The sequence below is a fragment of the Salmo trutta genome, chromosome 14 (assembly GCF_901001165.1).
Source record: "Salmo trutta chromosome 14, fSalTru1.1, whole genome shotgun sequence".
Classification (NCBI taxonomy): domain Eukaryota; kingdom Metazoa; phylum Chordata; class Actinopteri; order Salmoniformes; family Salmonidae; genus Salmo; species Salmo trutta.
The window spans coordinates 59,168,355-59,186,083 of NC_042970.1; the positions used below are offsets into that span (position 1 = coordinate 59,168,355).

Sequence of the window (17,729 nt, forward strand, 5' to 3'; positions counted from 1 at the left end):
TGTCCAGTGATTGGGTCTCAATGTGGGCAGCAGCCTCTCTGAGTTAGTGATTGCTGTTTAGCAGTCTGATGGCCTTGAGATAGAAGCTGTTTCTCAATCTCTCTGTCCCAGCTTTGATGCACCTGTACTGACCTCGCCTTCTGGATGATAGTGGTGTGAACAGGCAGTGGCTCAGGTGGTTGTTGTCCTTGATAATCTTTTTGGCCTTCCTGTGACATCGGGTGCTGTAGATGTCATGGAGGGCAGGTAGTTTACCCCCGGTGATGTGCTGTGCAGACAGCATCACCCTCTGGAGAGCCTTGCGGTTGAGGGCAGTGCAGTTGCTGTACCAGGCTGTGATACAGCCCGACAGGATGCTCTCGATTGTGCATCTGTAAAGGTTTGTCAGGGTCTTGGGTGACAAGCCAAATTTCTTCAGCCTCCTGACGTTGAAGAGGCACTGTGGTGCCTTCTTCACCACACTGTCTGTGTGGGTGGACCATTTCAGTTTGTCTGTGATATGTATGCCCAGGAACTTAAAAAAACTTTCCACCTTCTCCACTACTGACCCTTCGATGTGGATGGGGGGGGGGTGCTCCCTCTGCTGTTTCCTGAAGTCCACGATCATCTCCTTTGTTTTGTTGATGTTGAGTGAGAGGTTGTTTTGCTGAAACCACACTCCAAGTGCCCTCACCTCCTCCCTGTAGGCTGTCTCATTGTTGTTGGTGATCAAGCCCACTACTGTTGTGTCATCTGCAAACTTGATGATTGAGTTAGAGGCGTGCATGGCCACGCAGTCGTGGGTGAACAGGGAGTACAGGAGAGGGTTGAGCACACACCCTTGTGGGGCCCCAGTGTTGAGGGTCAGTGAAGTGGAGATGTTGTTTCCTACCTTCACCACCTGGGGGCGGCTCATCAGAAAGTCCACTGAAGTGGGTCTAGGGTAGCTGGTAAGGTGCCGGTGATATGATCCTTGACTAGCCTCTCAAAGCACTTCGTGATGACAGAAGTGAGGGCTACGGGGCGGTATTCATTTAGTTCAGCTATATTTGCCTTCTTGGGTACAGGAACAATGGTAGCCATCTTGAAACATATGGAGACAACAGACTGGGATAGGGAGCGATTAAATATGTCCGTAAACACACCAGCCAGCTGGTCTGCGCATGCTCTGAGGACACGTCTAGGGATGCCGTCTGGGCCAGCAGCCTTGCGAGGGTTAACACGTTTAAATATCTTTCTCATGTCAGCCACTGAGAAAGACGGAGGGGGGGGCTGTCTTTGTTAGCAAGCCACGTCGGTGGCACTGTATTATCCTCAAAGCGGGCAAAGAAGGTGTTTAGTTTGTCTGGAAACGTGACGTCAGTATCCGTGACGTGTCTGTTTTTGTTTTTGTAGTCCGTGATTTCGTGTAGACCCTGCCACATACGTCTCGTAACTGAGCCATTGAATTGCGACTCCACCTTGACCCTCTACCGGCATTTCCCTTGTTTGATTGCCTTGCGGAGGGAATAACTACACTGTTTATATTTAGCCACATCCCGAGACCTCTTTCCATGGTTAAATGCGGTGGATCGCGCTTTCAGTTTTTCGCGAATGCCGCCATCCATCCACGGTTTCTGGTTAGGGTAGGTTTTAACAGTCACAGTGGGCACGACATCTCCAATGCACTTATTTATAGTGTATAGATAAATGTTGTTGTCTGAGGCTGACCGGAACATATTCCAGTCCGCGTGATCAAAACAATCTCGATTGGTCAGACCAGCGTTGAATGGTTCTCGTTACTGGTACATCCTGTTTGAGTTTCTACCTATAAACCGGTACTAGCAAGATGGTGTCGTGGTCGGATTTGCCGAAGGGAGGGCGGGGGAGGGCTTTGTATGCATCGTGCAAGTTACAGTAGTAGTGGTTGAGAGTATTAGCCCTTTGTGTCATGCAATCAATATGCAGAAAACATTTAGGTAACATTGATCTCAAATTTGCTTTGTTAAAATCCCCAGCTACAATAAATGCAGCCTCCAGCCCCTCTAACTTTCTCACTCATTATTCATGATTTATTCAGGATTATCCATAATCATGGTAGCATCCACATTAACGCAGAAGTGTTTAGAAACATATTCTATTCTTATTTATAATAAAAGTGACAATACATTATTTACCATTCATTTCTATTGGGCACAAACTAATCTGAAACACAACCAAAACAAACTGCAAATGCATCCAACATGTTTGTAGTCAGGAGCTTGATGTAGTCATCACGTGCTAGGAATATGGGACCAAATACTAAACTTTTGACACTTTATTTTTAAGAATCTTTAGGGGTGTCAATAAATTTGACCCCTACCTAAAAATAATGTATGACTTGTTAAACAAAATCTCTTTCTCTAAGCAATTGTATTAGTATGAATTATTTTATACAGTCATTACTGCTAAACTTTATCAAGGGTGTCAATAATTTTAGACCCCACTGAATATCTTGGAGAACCAGAAGTAGAATAGAATAGAATACTTTACTTCCTTTGAGAGAATTTGTCCTATAGGCTACACTGTATTCCAGGTAGCCCCCACATACAGGTAATTCCAGTCTTCAGAATAAGACATGTGCATAGGCAGTAGTTGTATTAATAAAGCCACGATAGAATTGAAAACAATCCATTCTAATTCTATGGATAGATTCTATATAAACACTTATGGCAGGCGGCTTGAATGAATACAATTCCCCTGATTCACACAGGGGAAAGGCAGAGCACTTTGACTTTGCGTGTGGGAGCAGCCCTAATAACACAACATTGCCCTTCTATTCAGACAGATCAGACAGCTTGGGGGTGAAGTTTCCCCTAAGTACATATCTAGGATCAGCGTCCCCTCCCCAAATCCTAGAAATGCAAAACTGACCCATGATGTGTCTGGGGCAACTTAACCCTACTTCGATCAGACATTGGCCTGCGAGGTCTAGTCTGTGGGAAAAAAATGTAATAATGTTTCACAGTGTGGGGCATCTAATGAGATCGGTTAGGCTAAGCTTCTCATTAATGGCGCATCAGTGTGACTGAGAACAAACCTCATTAGCAATAGGGATTCTAATTGGTGGAGGATAAGGTGATGAGCTAAGTGCCATGAGATCTTTGGAAAGATCTGCTGTAATTGCAAATTGTTCCTCTGTTATTAGGTGACATAAACATAGACTTCGGGCATTTGACCACGATGACTCGAACTAGAGAATCTATAAGACATTCTATTAACAAATTTCAACTAAAAGGTTGTGTATTTTATCATGTAACCATGAATAAATCACTGTTGATAGGGGTAGACCAAATTAATCGTGGATGGTGGTCTTAATCCGAAATGTAATTACTGACAAAGCCCTTCTTGCGCCTGCAAATTTCTTCCCAAAAAACAACTTTGCATGAGACGCCTTGAGGAAATCAAAATAACCTTTTTTGTGACATTCATTCTTGGTGAATTATTGTGCTGTGGTGCTAAACATGCTAAAGTGCTCAAAAGTAGGCATGGGAAGAGAACAAGTTTAAATGATACACACAAGTTGTTATAGGACCAACTGACCATTACATTTGGTTAAACAGGTTGAGTGAATTGTCGATATACCATGACGGACACAAATTGAAAGCTAATTAATTGGAAATAGAGTTAAGTTTGATGTAAAGGCAGTTACAAGCTACAGGAGTAATCCAACCCACTGGAGTCATTAATTATTCATGCCAATAACAGCATCCAACAAATAAGCATCTGTCGATACATGCATCATCGGGGCAAAGCCATCCTACTGAGTCCAACCTCAAAGAACTGTTGTGTTCCCTCTTGAAACAAGGACCTTTTCAGTTAAAGCGGTATCATTTTCTCCATTCCATGTTTTAAAAAAGATATTAGCACGAACCCTTGACTTGTGGTTGAGTGGATCTTTAATAAATGTTGGCAGATTGGGATAGGCTTGCGAGCCGCCACCGCCGGTCAGCTCCCAATGTTTTTAAGCTGCGGCCTGGACCCAGGCCATATGGCCAGGCTCACGTGACTTTACTATTGAATCAGCGTAGCAGTAGCAACCCTCCCCCGTTCCCAACCCCCACTGTGCTGAGTTACTCTGGGAGCAGAAAAACAGTACTGGGTGAAAACAAACACAACCCAGTCGCTCAAATGTTTACATTTTGACGTAGGTATTTAGGACAATGGGAAATGTAATTGTAAATCTCCACCACAGCCATGGAGCAGTACTTTTGAATAATCGCCTAATGAATGTATAAATAGCCTAAATGTAGCAGCAGAAAGATTGTGTATGTGTGTCTGACTGTGGTTGCTACTGGTCACAGTGGTAACAGTTGCAAAGGCACTCTGTAACCTCAGGTGTGAGATGAGTTTAACAATGCTAATCAATGATATTTGGAACCAGAAAACAAAGTTAGGTCTAGCCTATAAACTAATCTATTATTTACCCCTATCTGTATAACCCCTGCCCATGCCAAATAATCACTTGTAGATAGGAGGTCCTTGCAAGTTGAGTAAAAATATATTCTCCGTTCACATAACCACATGATGAAACAGCCTGAAATAGATTTACCCTAAGCACCACATTTATGAGTTCTACCAGGGCCAACACTAATTTTCCAGGATCTCGACCTATATAAAGAAACACAAGATGTTGGGCCAACACCATAGGGCTCCCAAGAGGAACAAACAGGCATGCTGAGTTATATTTCTCTCACCATCATTACAGTTTAACAATGCAGGGTCATTGTTCTTCAAATAGCTGTACTTCTTGTTTTGCGTCTACTTTCCAACCCATGTTTAACTAGCAGAATTACACAACTGAGAAGGCAACTATCTTCTTCTTCACTAGGTCCAACTGTTGTTGTCAAGATATGTCATCCACTCATTAGTCAAGATTGTTTTTAAAGATCAGTGTCTGGCTGAACAAGAAAAGGGAAAACGTTTAGATGTTGTTGAGAATGACATGTTGGCTCTAATTTACACATCGTCACTAGGGTATATTGTTACACAGTAATAATAATGTACACTACCATGTCCAAGGTCTATAAGGACAGTAAATCCTCACTTGGAAACACCGGACCTCAAGGGAGCCAAACAAGTGACACACTCAAGAGCTAAGATAATATCTTGATTTACCATTCTGCAGACCAGCTAATAATAGAATACCATTGTGCCCATTGTGTGTGGAAGCCTGCACCCACCTCATGGATAATCTAAACATAGAACCCTATCCAGGTTACGACTCACAAAGATTAGTGCAATGCAGGAAAGCCTGTTCAAATTTGTAAGAAGATTAGTTTGTATTTTGTTTCGCATAGTACAGTTTTATAAACAAATTCAGTCACACTTTCTAGCAGCACGCAAAGAGGATCTTGTAAGTCTCTTACCCAAGAGTGTTTTTATTTTTTATTCATTTAACCTTTGTTTAACTAGGCAAGTCAGTTAAGAACACATTTTTATTTACTGGTGACATCAGTCGTGCTCTGGGTGTGGGTTAAGATTTGAGGCTCACACTACCTCTCATATGACTATGCATGGTATACATTCTGGGCAGATTGAACAATTGGGGAGAAAAAAATCACAAAAAAAAAACATTTGAAAAACTGTTTGTGCCCAGTGAGAATAGCCTATTTCACTTATGGAAAGTCATTATTCATCATTACATGCTGACCACACCGCTCGCGTCGCAAAATAAATGTACACATACATGTTATTCAATCAATGCACCCACACTGCTCGCGCGCGCCAACGAACGTCTGTGTTGCCAAGCGCTAAAATAGAAGTCAGTTCTATTTGTGACGCTGAACGCGGTGCAAGTCCTCCCCTAACCTGGGCCAATTGTGCTCCACCCTATGGGACTCCCAGTAACGGCCGGTTGTGACACAGCCTGGGATCAAACCTGGGGCTGTAGTGACCCCTCAAGCATGGCCTTAGACCACTGCGCGACTCGGGAGGCTGTTGTTTTTTTTACGAGATTACAATCAATCAACTTGACACTCATTGGATTTACACACAAAAAGGCAATGGTCAAAAACATTATCACCATTTCATCCAACAATGTTGTGTATGGACAGAATACACTTAGTTTGTGTCAGACAACCACAAACCATTAAATTGGGATTTTACTTGTGTGTGGTCCATTGAAGTTTTTCTGGCTAAATAAGGTGTGGTAGCCTAACTGGCAGTTAACCTCATATGCATGCTGCATGATTTTAAACCATTCTTTAATTTCTGAAATGTCATGAGTCATGAGATATGATTTAAGGAAAGCAGAACCTGATAGCTAGACATTCAGAGAACACATGGAATTTCTGAACTACATTAGCATGAGCAACAATAGTGGAATTGGTGGTTCGCCTTCAAAATAAAAGTCTGCCATTGAAACTGATGCAAACCGATGAAACTAGTGAAAATAAAATCCCGTGATAAGAGCTACAACACTAATATTTGTGCAAACTCTTTAGAATTGTAATCTGTGGGTGTCACGAAGTAGGCTGGAACCCCATTTCATGAACCCAGGATCCATAGGTAAGGCTGTACATGTTCAATACACATACAGTAGGTGGACTGGTGAGATTGGAAGGAAAAATCCACTCCAAACCACTCATTCCTTCAAATTTACAGTGTTAAAAAAAACGAATATGTGAGAACAATATTTTTGTGAACAAATTTCTAATTTTGCCATTATAATAAGGTTGGTAGGAATAATGAAAATCCTTGTGGAAATCTGTTGCAACTCAAGTCGTTTACAAAATCCATAATGCAATGCTTTCTATGGGCTGGCTGTTTGGCTAGATAGCTAACTAGCAAACTTAGCTACACACAATAATACCAAAGAAATATCAGCATGTAAAGAAGCTAGTTTGCTGTAAAATTGCCTAAACAAACTGCACTATCAATTTAGGAGTTTACAATCTTAACTTGCAGATCGATGTGCCTCACAGAGTGGAGTTTGACATTCGCAACGGCAGATATACTTTTGAGATGGGAAACATTGCCCATGCTACGTCAATGGGCCATGAGGTGCATTCTGGGCGATTCTGGGACAAGGAGTGCTCTCAGTCAAGGAATGAATGAGAGTCTATTGGGTGGTAGCTCAAAAACTTAACATTAGCACAAATTTCGTCAACAAGAAGTACAAGATTACACATCCTTTCTGAGATGTGAGATAATTAACTTGCTATCTGTAGTATCGTATAGCTTTGGAATCCTAACATTACAGCAGGTTAGGGTTAGTGGTTAGTGGTTAGAGTATTGGACCAGTAAGCGAAAGGTTGCTAGATTGAATCCCTGAGCTGACAAGGTAAACATCTGTCTTTCTTCCCCTGAACGAGGTGGTTAACCCACTGTTCCTAGGCCGTCATTGTAAATAAGAATTTGTTCTTAACTGACTTGCCTGGTTAAATAAAAAAGTATATGTATGCCCCCAGTGCAATTCTGAAGTCTATACATCTGCAGTGCAATTTGATTTTTACTTCTGTGTCAAATTAACTAGTTATCGTATTTTGTTGAATTTATATAACACCCCATCTTTGTTTAGCAGTAGCTAGTACAATTGTGACATGATTCCACAATGTTAATCGGTTTTCATCAGTTTCAATGGGGGTCTTTTATTTTGAAGGCAAACCTCCGATTCCACTATTGTTAATCACGCTAATATTGTATACAACACTCTGGTCAAGGAAGCCCATAATTGGCCAAGATGTGGGGTATTCAAACGTTATAAGTAAGGTTACAAACAGTTAATAGCCCACTGTCCTGTATTATTACCCTGGATTGGAAGACTGGGTTTACTGAAAGTCATTAATGCAGCCAGTGATCAATTGAAAATTGAAGGCTACAAGCGCGGCAGGTAGCTTAGCGGTTAAGCGCGTTGGGACAGTAGCCGAAACGTTGCTGGTTCGAATCCCGACATGACTAGGTCTGAATTCTGTCGACGTTGCCTTGGTACTTAACCCTAATTGCTCCTATAAATCTGCTAAATTACAAAAAATATACAGTATTTACAGAACCTGCTATTGTTTACACTGTATGCCACTGTTGCCAGCAACATGTTGATTGTCCGTGTGCTAAAACCCTACTCAGATTTTGTGTGGATATCCTGCCTTTGTCTCAATATAATAGAGAACTAGATGCTGAGGAACTAGATAAAACATAGCCTAAGGAGTGAGGGCACATTCTAAACAATTCTGTATTGTCTAATCAAAATCATAACACGCACATCAAAGGAACATGCAGTCTGTTACAATAACTCACCGGCATCATATTGGCTCCGTATCGCATGCAACGTTGGCTACTGCTATCTTCGACTCGATGATATCAAATCCCTCACGTATTCGATAACCCAACAGAGCAGTGACATCGGATCAAGTTTATTCCTTTTTCTGTCGCCCCCGTCTATTATACGCACGAGCGCCTCTCTAATTTACATTCTCCTGTTCCACAATTATTGATGTTGTCTTTACTGGAGACCTGTTGCAGTGGTATTGTAACAATGCCCTTCTCAATGACAACGATCTACCCCTTGAAATAATTTCTCAGGATTAGTCCGGTGGCCACCTGATCGACATGGCCATTTGGCCAAACAAAGGTTTTGTACAAATGTGCAGCCATGAATAATAGAACGGCAGAAATAGCCTACTGTACGTCCACTGTTAAAACCAATTTTCAATCCATATTTAATCTATCTATTAAAGACTAACATTTTTAGACGAATGTGTATCTTTAAGGGCATTTACCCACTAGGAAAGCTATCAGTTGAATTAACAAACGACTGCAACCCAACCCAAAATCGAGTGACGCGATCTGCGAATATAATAATGCTGCGTTCATAACCAAGTGGGAAGGTGGTAATCATCAGTTGTGAAGCGGTATATAGGAGTTGTGTGCGTTCACATGCGTTCAACTCGTTGAGAAACGCTGATTGGCTAATGGCAAACAAGCTGCGTCCACCATCATTTAAAAGTAGAGCTATCATGCTCATAAACAAATTGGACTACAAAAATATACACTGCTCAAAAAAATAAAGGGAACACTTAAACAACACAATGTAACTCCAAGTCAATCACACTTCTGTGAAATCAAACTGTCCACTTAGGAAGCAACACTGATTGACAATAAATTTCACATGCTGTTGTGCAAAAGGAATAGACAACAGGTGGAAATTATAGGCAATTAGCAAGACACCCCCAATAAAGGAGTGGTTCTGCAGGTGGTGACCACAGACCACTTCTCAGTTCCTATGCTTCCTGGCTGATGTTTTGGTCACTTTTGAATGCTGGCGGTGCTTTCACTCTAGTGGTAGCATGAGATGGAGTCACAACCCACACAAGTGGCTCAGGTAGTGCAGCTCATCCAGGATGGCACATCAATGCGAGCTGTGGCAAGAAGGTTTGCTGTGTCTGTCAGCATAGTGTCCAGAGCATGGAGGCGCTACCAGGAGACAGGCCAGTACATCAGGAGACGTGGAGGAGGCCGTAGGAGGACAACAACCGAGCAGCAGGACTGCTACCTCCGCCTTTGTGCAAGGAGGAGCAGGAGGAGCACTGCCAGAGCCCTGCAAAATGACCTCCAGCAGGCCACAAATGTGCATGTGTCTGCTCAAACGGTCAGAAACAGACTCCATGAGGGTGGTATGAGGGCCCGATGTCCACAGGTAGGGGTTGTGCTTACAGCCCAACACCGTGCAGGACGTTTGGCATTTGCCAGAGAACACCAAGATTGGCAAATTCGCCACTGGCGCCCTGTGCTCTTCACAGATGAAAGCAGGTTCACACTGAGCACATGTGACAGACATGACAGAGTCTGGAGACGCCATGGAGAACGTTCTGCTGCCTGCAACATCCTCCAGCATGACCGGTTTGGCGGTGGGTCAGTCATGGTGTGGGGTGGCATTTCTTTTGGGGGGCCGCACAGCCCTCCATGTGCCCGCCAGAGGTAGCCTGACTGCCGTTAGGTACCGAGATGAGATCCTCAGACCCCTTGTGAGGCCATATGCTGGTGCGGTTGGCCCTGGGTTCCTCCTAATGCAAGACAATGCTAGACCTCATGTGGCTGGAGTGTGTCAGCAGTTCCTGCAAGAGGAAGGCATTGATGCTATGGACTGGCCCGCCCGTTCCCCAGACCTGAATCCAATTGAGCACATCTGGGACATCATGTCTCGCTCCATCCACCAACGCCACGTTGCACCACAGACTGTCCAGGAGTTGGCGGATGCTTTAGTCCAGGTCTGGGAGGAGATCCCTCAGGAGTCCATCCACCACCTCATCAGGAGCATGCCCAGGCGTTGTAGGGAGGTCATACAGGCACGTGGAGGCCACACACACTACTGAGCCTCATTTTGACTTGTTTTAAGGACATTACATCAAGTTAGATCAGCCTGTAGTGTGGTTTTCCACTTTAATTTTGAGTGTGACTCCAAATCCAGACCTTGATAAATTGGATTTCCATTGATTATTTTTCTGTGATTTTGTTGTCAGCACATTCAACTATGTAAAGAAAAAAGTATTTATTAAGATTATTTCATTCATTCAGATCTAGGATGTGTTATTTTAGTGTTCCCTTTATTTTTTTGAGCAGTGTATTAATAGATTCGTTTTTAATGAACACTGTTTTGTTGTTGCATATAACTGCCGAAAATACTGTCATAGCAGCCCGGTCTTATAAAGCTATCCGTAACATAGTAAACTTACAGTCAAATGAGTATGATATGTTACGTTTGGTATATATGGTTGAGTAAGACTTTTTTGGCGACCAAACCAAATTCAAATCAAATGTTATTTTATAGTTGCTCTTTTATTTTTTACTTTAGTTTATTTAGTAAATATTTTTGTTAACTCTCTTTTTTTCTTAAAAACGCATTGTTGGTTAAGAGCTTGTAAGTAAGCATTTCACGGTAAGGTGACAAATGTGAAAAATAAAATTTGATTTGATTTTTCACGTGCGAATACAACACCTTACCGTGAAATGTTTACTTACAAGCCCTTAACTCTTATTTTTCTTAAAACTGCATTGTTGGTTAAGAAAATATTTACAAAATAATATATTTTTTAAAAGTAACACAATAAAATAACAATAACGAGGCGATATATACAGCGGGTACCGATACCGAGTCAATGTGCGGGGGTGACTATGCATAGATAATAAACAGCGAGTAGCAGCACTGTAAAAAGAAAAAGGGGTGTCAATGCAAATAGTCTGGGTGGCCATTTGATTAGCTGTTCAGGAGTCTTATGGCTTGGGAGTAGAAGCTTCTAAAGAGCCTTTTGGACCTAGACTTGGCACTCCGGTACCGCTTGCTGTGCGGTAGCAGAGAGAACAGTCTATGACTAGGGGGGCTGGGGTCATTGGCAATTATTAAGGCCTTCTTCTGACACCGCCTGGTAAACAGGTCCTGGATGGCAGGAAGCTTGGCCCCAGTGATGTACTGGTTCGTACGCACTACCCTCTGTAGCACCTAGCGGTCTGATGCCAAGCAGTTGGCATACCAGACTGTGATGCAACCAGTCAGGATGTTCTTGATGGTGCAGATGTGAAGCTTTTTGAGGATCTGAGGACCCATGCCAGATCTTTTCAGTCTCCTGAGGGGGAATAGGCGTTGTCGTGCCCTCTTCATGACTGTCTTGGTGTGTTTGGACCATGATAGTTTGTTGGTGATGTGGACACCAAGTAACTTGAAGCTCTCGACCTTGCTCCACTAAAGCCCCATCGATGAGAATGGGGGCGTGCTCGGCCCTCCTTTTCCTGTAGTCCACAGTCATCTCCTTTGTCTTGATCACGTTGAAGAGATTGTTGTCCTGGCATCACACTGCCAGGTCTCTGACCTCCTCCTTATAGGCTGTCTCATCGTTGTCGGTGATCAGGCCTACCACCGTTGTGTTGTCAGAAAACGTAATGATGGTGTTCGAGTCGTGCTTGGCTACGCAGTCGTGGGTGAACAAGGAGTACAGAAGGGGACTAAGCACGCACTCCTGAGGGGCCCCTGTGTTGAGGATCAGCATGGCAGATGTGTTGTTGCCTACTCTTACCACCTGGGGGCGGCCCGTCAGGAAGTCCAGGATCCAGTTGCAGTGGGAGGTGTTTAGTCTCAGGGTCCTTAGCTTAGTGATGAGCTTTGAGGGCACTATGGTGTTGAACGCTGAGCTGTAGTCAATGAACATAATTTTCACATAGGTGTTTCTTTTTTTCAAGTGGGAAAGGGCAGTGTGGAGTGCAGTAGAGATTGCGTCATCTGTGGATCTGTTTGGGCGGTATGCAAATTGGAGTGGGTCTAGGGTTTCTGTGATGATGGCATTGATGTGAGCCATGACCAGCCTTTCAAAGTGCAACAGGTTGGTAGTCATTTGGGCATGTTACCTTGGTGTTCTTGGGCACAGGGACTATGGTGGTCTGCTTGAAACATGTAGGTATTACAGACTGGGTCAGGGACAGGTTGAAAATGTCAATGATGGCATTTTTGGTCAACACAGGCTCTGAGTACACATCCTGGTAATATGAGTTATAGATCTGTCATTCTCATTGAAAGCAAGTCTAAGAAGAGGTAGATCTGTTTTAAGTGTGCTATTTCGATGCTTCCCGTTCTTAATTTTTTGTATCATTTACTTTCAGTTTTGTACACCAGCTTCAAAAAGCTGAAAATAAAATAATTTTGGGTTATTGAAAAGATATTTCACAGTGGTTTAGATGTTAAATTGATTCTCTACATTGCTTGTTTTGTCACAACCTGAAATTAGAAGAACTATTAGAATTTTAGCATCCAGGTAAAGGCGGAGCAATTTCTGCATATTGCACCTTTAAGGAAAAAATGAAAGTAGTGTGGATGGGTAGGCGTACACCGCGAAAGTCTCGCAACCCAATGGTTGCGTGTTCAAATCTCATCACGGAAAACTTTAGCATTTGAACTAATTAGCAACTTTGCAACTACTTACTACTTTTTAGCTACTTAGCATGTTAGCTAACCCTTCCCATAACCCTTTAACCTATCTCGTAACCTTAACCTCTAGCCTAGCTAACATTAGCCACCTACCTAATGTTAGCATTTGCCACCCAGCCACCTAGCTAAGGTTAGCAACAACAAATCAGAATTCGTAACATATATGTTTTGTGAAACGTAACATATGAAATTAATTGTAATTTGTAAGATATCATACGAAATGGATGATGGACATCCACAAATTAATAGATTACATACTAAACGTAACATATAATAACCGGAATGTTCCGGATTTACATTTACTATGTTACGTCTACCCCTGAGTGCAGGTTGGTTATAGAGGTCATTTTCCTTTGTCAACAACATCAGAGTTGAGCATGTTTATTTTATTTTTTATTTAACTAGGCATGTCATAGAAGTGGGTGCTTATGCCGCGTTCACATGCTAGTCGGAACTAGAAAACACTGACATTTCCGACTTGCAGTTAGCAAATCGTACATTTCAGTGTTTCCTAGTTCCGACTAGCATGTGAAAGAGGCATAAGCATCCACCCACCCATTGGCGATGATAGACGAGTTTCCCAGTAATTACCAGTTGGAGGGCCGTTCAAATGGATTCATCCAATCATATGTTAAATACCACCTTCCCACTTAGTTGTGACCGCAACTTAATCCCCCCCGGCAACAATAAACTCCTCCTTGTTTCACCGTGCTGGGATGTGGCTTCTACTACCCCCCTGACAGCATGTTGAAAAGAGGGATGTCCACAGTAGCATCGAAATCCAGGTACAATGTAATGTAGTTAAGGGAAGTTCAATCACAAAGGCTGGTCTGAATGCTTGCTATAACGTAATACAGTTAGCACAATATAATTTACATCGTTTCCTATTCTATATGCATAGTGGGAATGTATATGTTAGATGTTACAAACGTTATCATCAGCATAGAGCCCCACAGTGGAGGTGTCATAATACCCATAAAAGCTAGAGGTCAAACAGGGAAATGGTTCCACCATTCATTTTTCCCATTGGGAATTTTAAAAACACTTGAAACAAGTGCTGTGTTTCGTGTAGGCTTACCCTGGCGTGTCGTTTTGATAACCATGGAAATCTCTCTCAGACAAGGTGACTTTTATGGATATTATGACTCGTGCTGTGGTACTCTATAGTGTCATATCTCTCCTCGTGCTTAATATCATGCGGCATTCAGGTGCTAGTTGGAACTAGGAAACTCTGAAATGTTCGACCTAACTGGATGAACATGGCACGAATATACAGTACCAGTCAAAAGTTTGGACACACGTACTCATTCCAGGGTTTTTCTTTATTTTTACTATTTTCTACATTGTAGAATAATAGTGAAAACATCAAAACTATGAAATAACACATGGAATCATGTAGTAAACAAAAAATTAATTGTTAAACAAGTCAACATATATTTTATATTTGAGATTCTTCAAAGTAGTCACCCTTTGCCTTGATAACAAGCTTACCTATGTTCTCTTACGTGCTGTGTTACAGCAAAAGTTATTGACAATTCATCCACATCGTCTCGTTCATTTACAGTACACGGAACAAAAATATAAAAACGCAACAACTTCAAAGATTTGAGTTCAAATCAAATTTTATTTGTCACATGCACCGAATACAACAGGTGTAGACCTTACAGTGAAATGCATTTGTAATGTAGCGAAGCCGTCTCTATAGTAAAGCAAAGGTCTCTCATAATCATGTGAAACGTCAATTGCTATGGAAATGCTGGGATGTGTTTTTCTATGAAAATTGTTTAATGTAATGATGCAACTATGCTGGTGATACGATATCGATTACAATTATTATCCTGAATATTAAGGCTATACTCACTTCATGTTACACACATACACTCAGCCACGCAAATTGGCTGGGTGATTATTTATTCTGACATCACACATTATATAGCCTTACTCTTATCCAGAATTCATACACACTCTCACTAAATCACATCCAATATCAAATCAACCTACTCAGATCTACTACACACATATCTTGACTTAATTTTCTAACATATGTGGCATTGGCTCACAGGCAAGGGAATAAAAAAAAATATAGCTTGAACCTGTTTCTTGAATTCTAAACATCAGACATTTGAAATATCATACCTCTAATGGCAGTAACTTTACAAGCACTAATTATGGTAAATGTAGACTGAGAATAGTATCTAGTTATGGTAAGGGGTGAAATAAGTATAGCCAGTTATAACTGTAACGGCTTAGCACATAAGAAAAAAAGATCAGTCTTTACGTGGCTAAAAGAAAAGGAATATAATATACTGTTTACAGGAAACCCACTCTACATACTTAGATGAAGTTGCGTGGAAAAAAGGAATGGGGTGGTGAAAATGTTCTGTCATGGACAAAGGAGCTCGAAAGGTGTGATGATATTAATGAACAAAAATGTCGATCCGAATGTGCAAATAGTCAGGAATGATTCGCAAGGAAGGTGGATCCTTTAGAAAATTAAAGTGGATGAAAAACTGATTTGGCTCATTAATCTATATGGTCCAAATCAGGATGATCTATACTTGTTTGAAAATATTTATACAAATTTATTGAACTTACAGGCAACAAACAATCAAATCATTATGGTGGGAGACTATAACACAGTGTTAAGTACCTTAATGGACCGTAAAGGAAATCACTGTACCCTCAAGGAAATCACAAATATTATAGGCACATTAGAAATAGGGGATGTTTGGAAACTAAGAAACCCTTACCTAGTGAGATATACATGGAGGAGACTTAATCATGCTAGTCATCTTGACCACATTCTTCTCTTTCGCTCTTGCGTCAAAGGTTAAAATAGCATTGATAGGAGACAGAATGCAATCGGATCATCATCTAATTGGCCTTCACATAACTCTTACAGAATTTCCACGTGGACGGGGATATTGGAAATGTAATTAAAGTCTATTGGAGGACAATTTGTTGTTAACTAAGACAAAATCATTTCTAACTGAATTTTTCCCGGTACAGTAGTGGTTAAGCAAATCCACTTATTGTTTGGGATACCTTTAAAAATGTACCTTCAGGAGGTCATTCCATTTAACATTCATCAATAATAAAAAAGCAGTTTCTGTCTAAAGAGACAAGACTAACAAGGAAAATACATTAACTAATAGTACAGGTACTGTAGATAGCAATAAAAACGATACTACAGAGATACAAAATAAGTTAAAGGGGAAAAAAAGAACTGCAGGAACTTATCCGGCCGTGATTGGGAGTCCCATAAGGCGGCGCACAATTGGCCCAGCGTCTTCCGGGTTTGGCCGTCATTGTAAATTAGAATTTGTTCTTACCTGACTTACCTAGTTAAATAACGATCTAAAGTAATTATTACAAAAATAAAAGGAAACTGGAAGGAATATGGAGAAAAATGCACCAAATTCTTCCTGAATCTCCAACACAGGAACACTACCAAACATAATTTGCAGAAACTTGTTACTAAAGACTGAGTCATCTATGATTCTCTGAATTATATTTCAAAAGAGGAAGCGAAATATTTTAAGCAGATGTTTTATTTTCCATCTCATCCTCACCCTCTGAATGACAATTACTGTAAGGAATTGTTTTCAAATAATAAAACAAAAAATGGAAAATTAACAAAATATACAAAAAGATCATAGTGAATACCAAATTACAGAGGAAAAACTTAAGGCTATTAAATTCTTTCAGTCTGGAAAAACCCCAGGGCTTGATGGCATTCTGGTACAGGTATATGAAGCCCATACAGTTAAAGTCAGAAGTTTACATACCCTTAGGCTGGAGTCATTAAAATTGTTTTTCAACCACTCCACAAATTTGTTGTTAACAAACTATAGTTTTGGCAAGTCGGTTAGGACATCTACTTTGTGCATGACACAAGTAATTTTTCCAACAACTGTTTACAGACAGATTATTTCACTGTATAACAATTCCAGTGAGTCAGATGTTTACATACACTAAGTTGACTGTGCTTTTAAACAGCTTGGAAAATTCCAGAAAATGATGTCATGGCTTTAGAAGCTTCTGATAGTCTAATTGACATCATTTGAGTCAAATGGATGGGTACCTGTGGATTATTTCAAGGCCTACCTTCAAACTCAGTGCCTCTTTGCTTGACATCATGGGAAAATCAAAAGAAATCAGCCAAGACCTCAGAAAAAAAAATTGTAGACCTCCACAAGTCTGGTTCATCCTTGGGAGAAATTTCCAAACGCCTGAAGGTACCATGTTCATCCATACAAACAATGGTATGCAAGTATAAACACCATGGGTCCACCCAGCAGTCATTCCGCTCAGGAAGGAGACGCATTCTGTCTCCTAGAGATGAACGTACTTGCGAAAAGTGCAAATCAATCCCAGAACAGCAAAGGACCTTGTGAAGATGCTGGAGAAAACAGGTACAAAAGTATCTATATCCACAGTCAAACGAGTCCTATAGCAACATAACCTGAACAGCCGCTCAGCAAAGAAGAAGCCACTGCTCCAAAACCGCCATAAAAAAAGCCAGACTACGGTTTGCAACTGCACATGGGGACAAAGATCGTACTTTTTGGAGAAATAACCTCTGGTCTGATGAAACAAAAATAGAACTGTTTGGCCATAATGACCATTATTATGTTTGGAGGAAAAAGGGGGAGGCTTGCAAGCCAAAGAACACCATCCCAACCGTGAAGCACGGGGGTGGCAGCATCCTGTTGTGGGGGTGCTTTGCTGCAGGAGGGATATGAGGAAGGGAAATTATGTGGATATATTGAAGCAACATCTCAAGACATCAGTCAGGAAGGAAGTTAAAACTTGGTCG

General features: G+C 41.4%; 1 protein-coding gene across 2 annotated transcripts in view; it reads right to left on the reverse strand.

Moving 5' to 3' along the window:
* LOC115208476 (apoptosis-stimulating of p53 protein 2) overlaps positions 1-8,762 on the reverse strand; it is a 50,971-nt gene extending 42,209 nt beyond the window's left edge. The window contains exon 1 of one of the 2 annotated variants that reach the window (XM_029776558.1): positions 8,236-8,762. In XM_029776558.1, coding sequence (XP_029632418.1) covers positions 8,236-8,262 — 27 coding nt within the window. In that variant the 5' untranslated portion in view covers positions 8,263-8,762. Of the gene's footprint in view, positions 1-3,871; positions 4,028-8,235 lie in introns of those variants that run through there. The other variant, XM_029776559.1, reaches the window with a different exon arrangement.
* Positions 8,763-17,729: the final 8,967 nt, after the last annotated feature.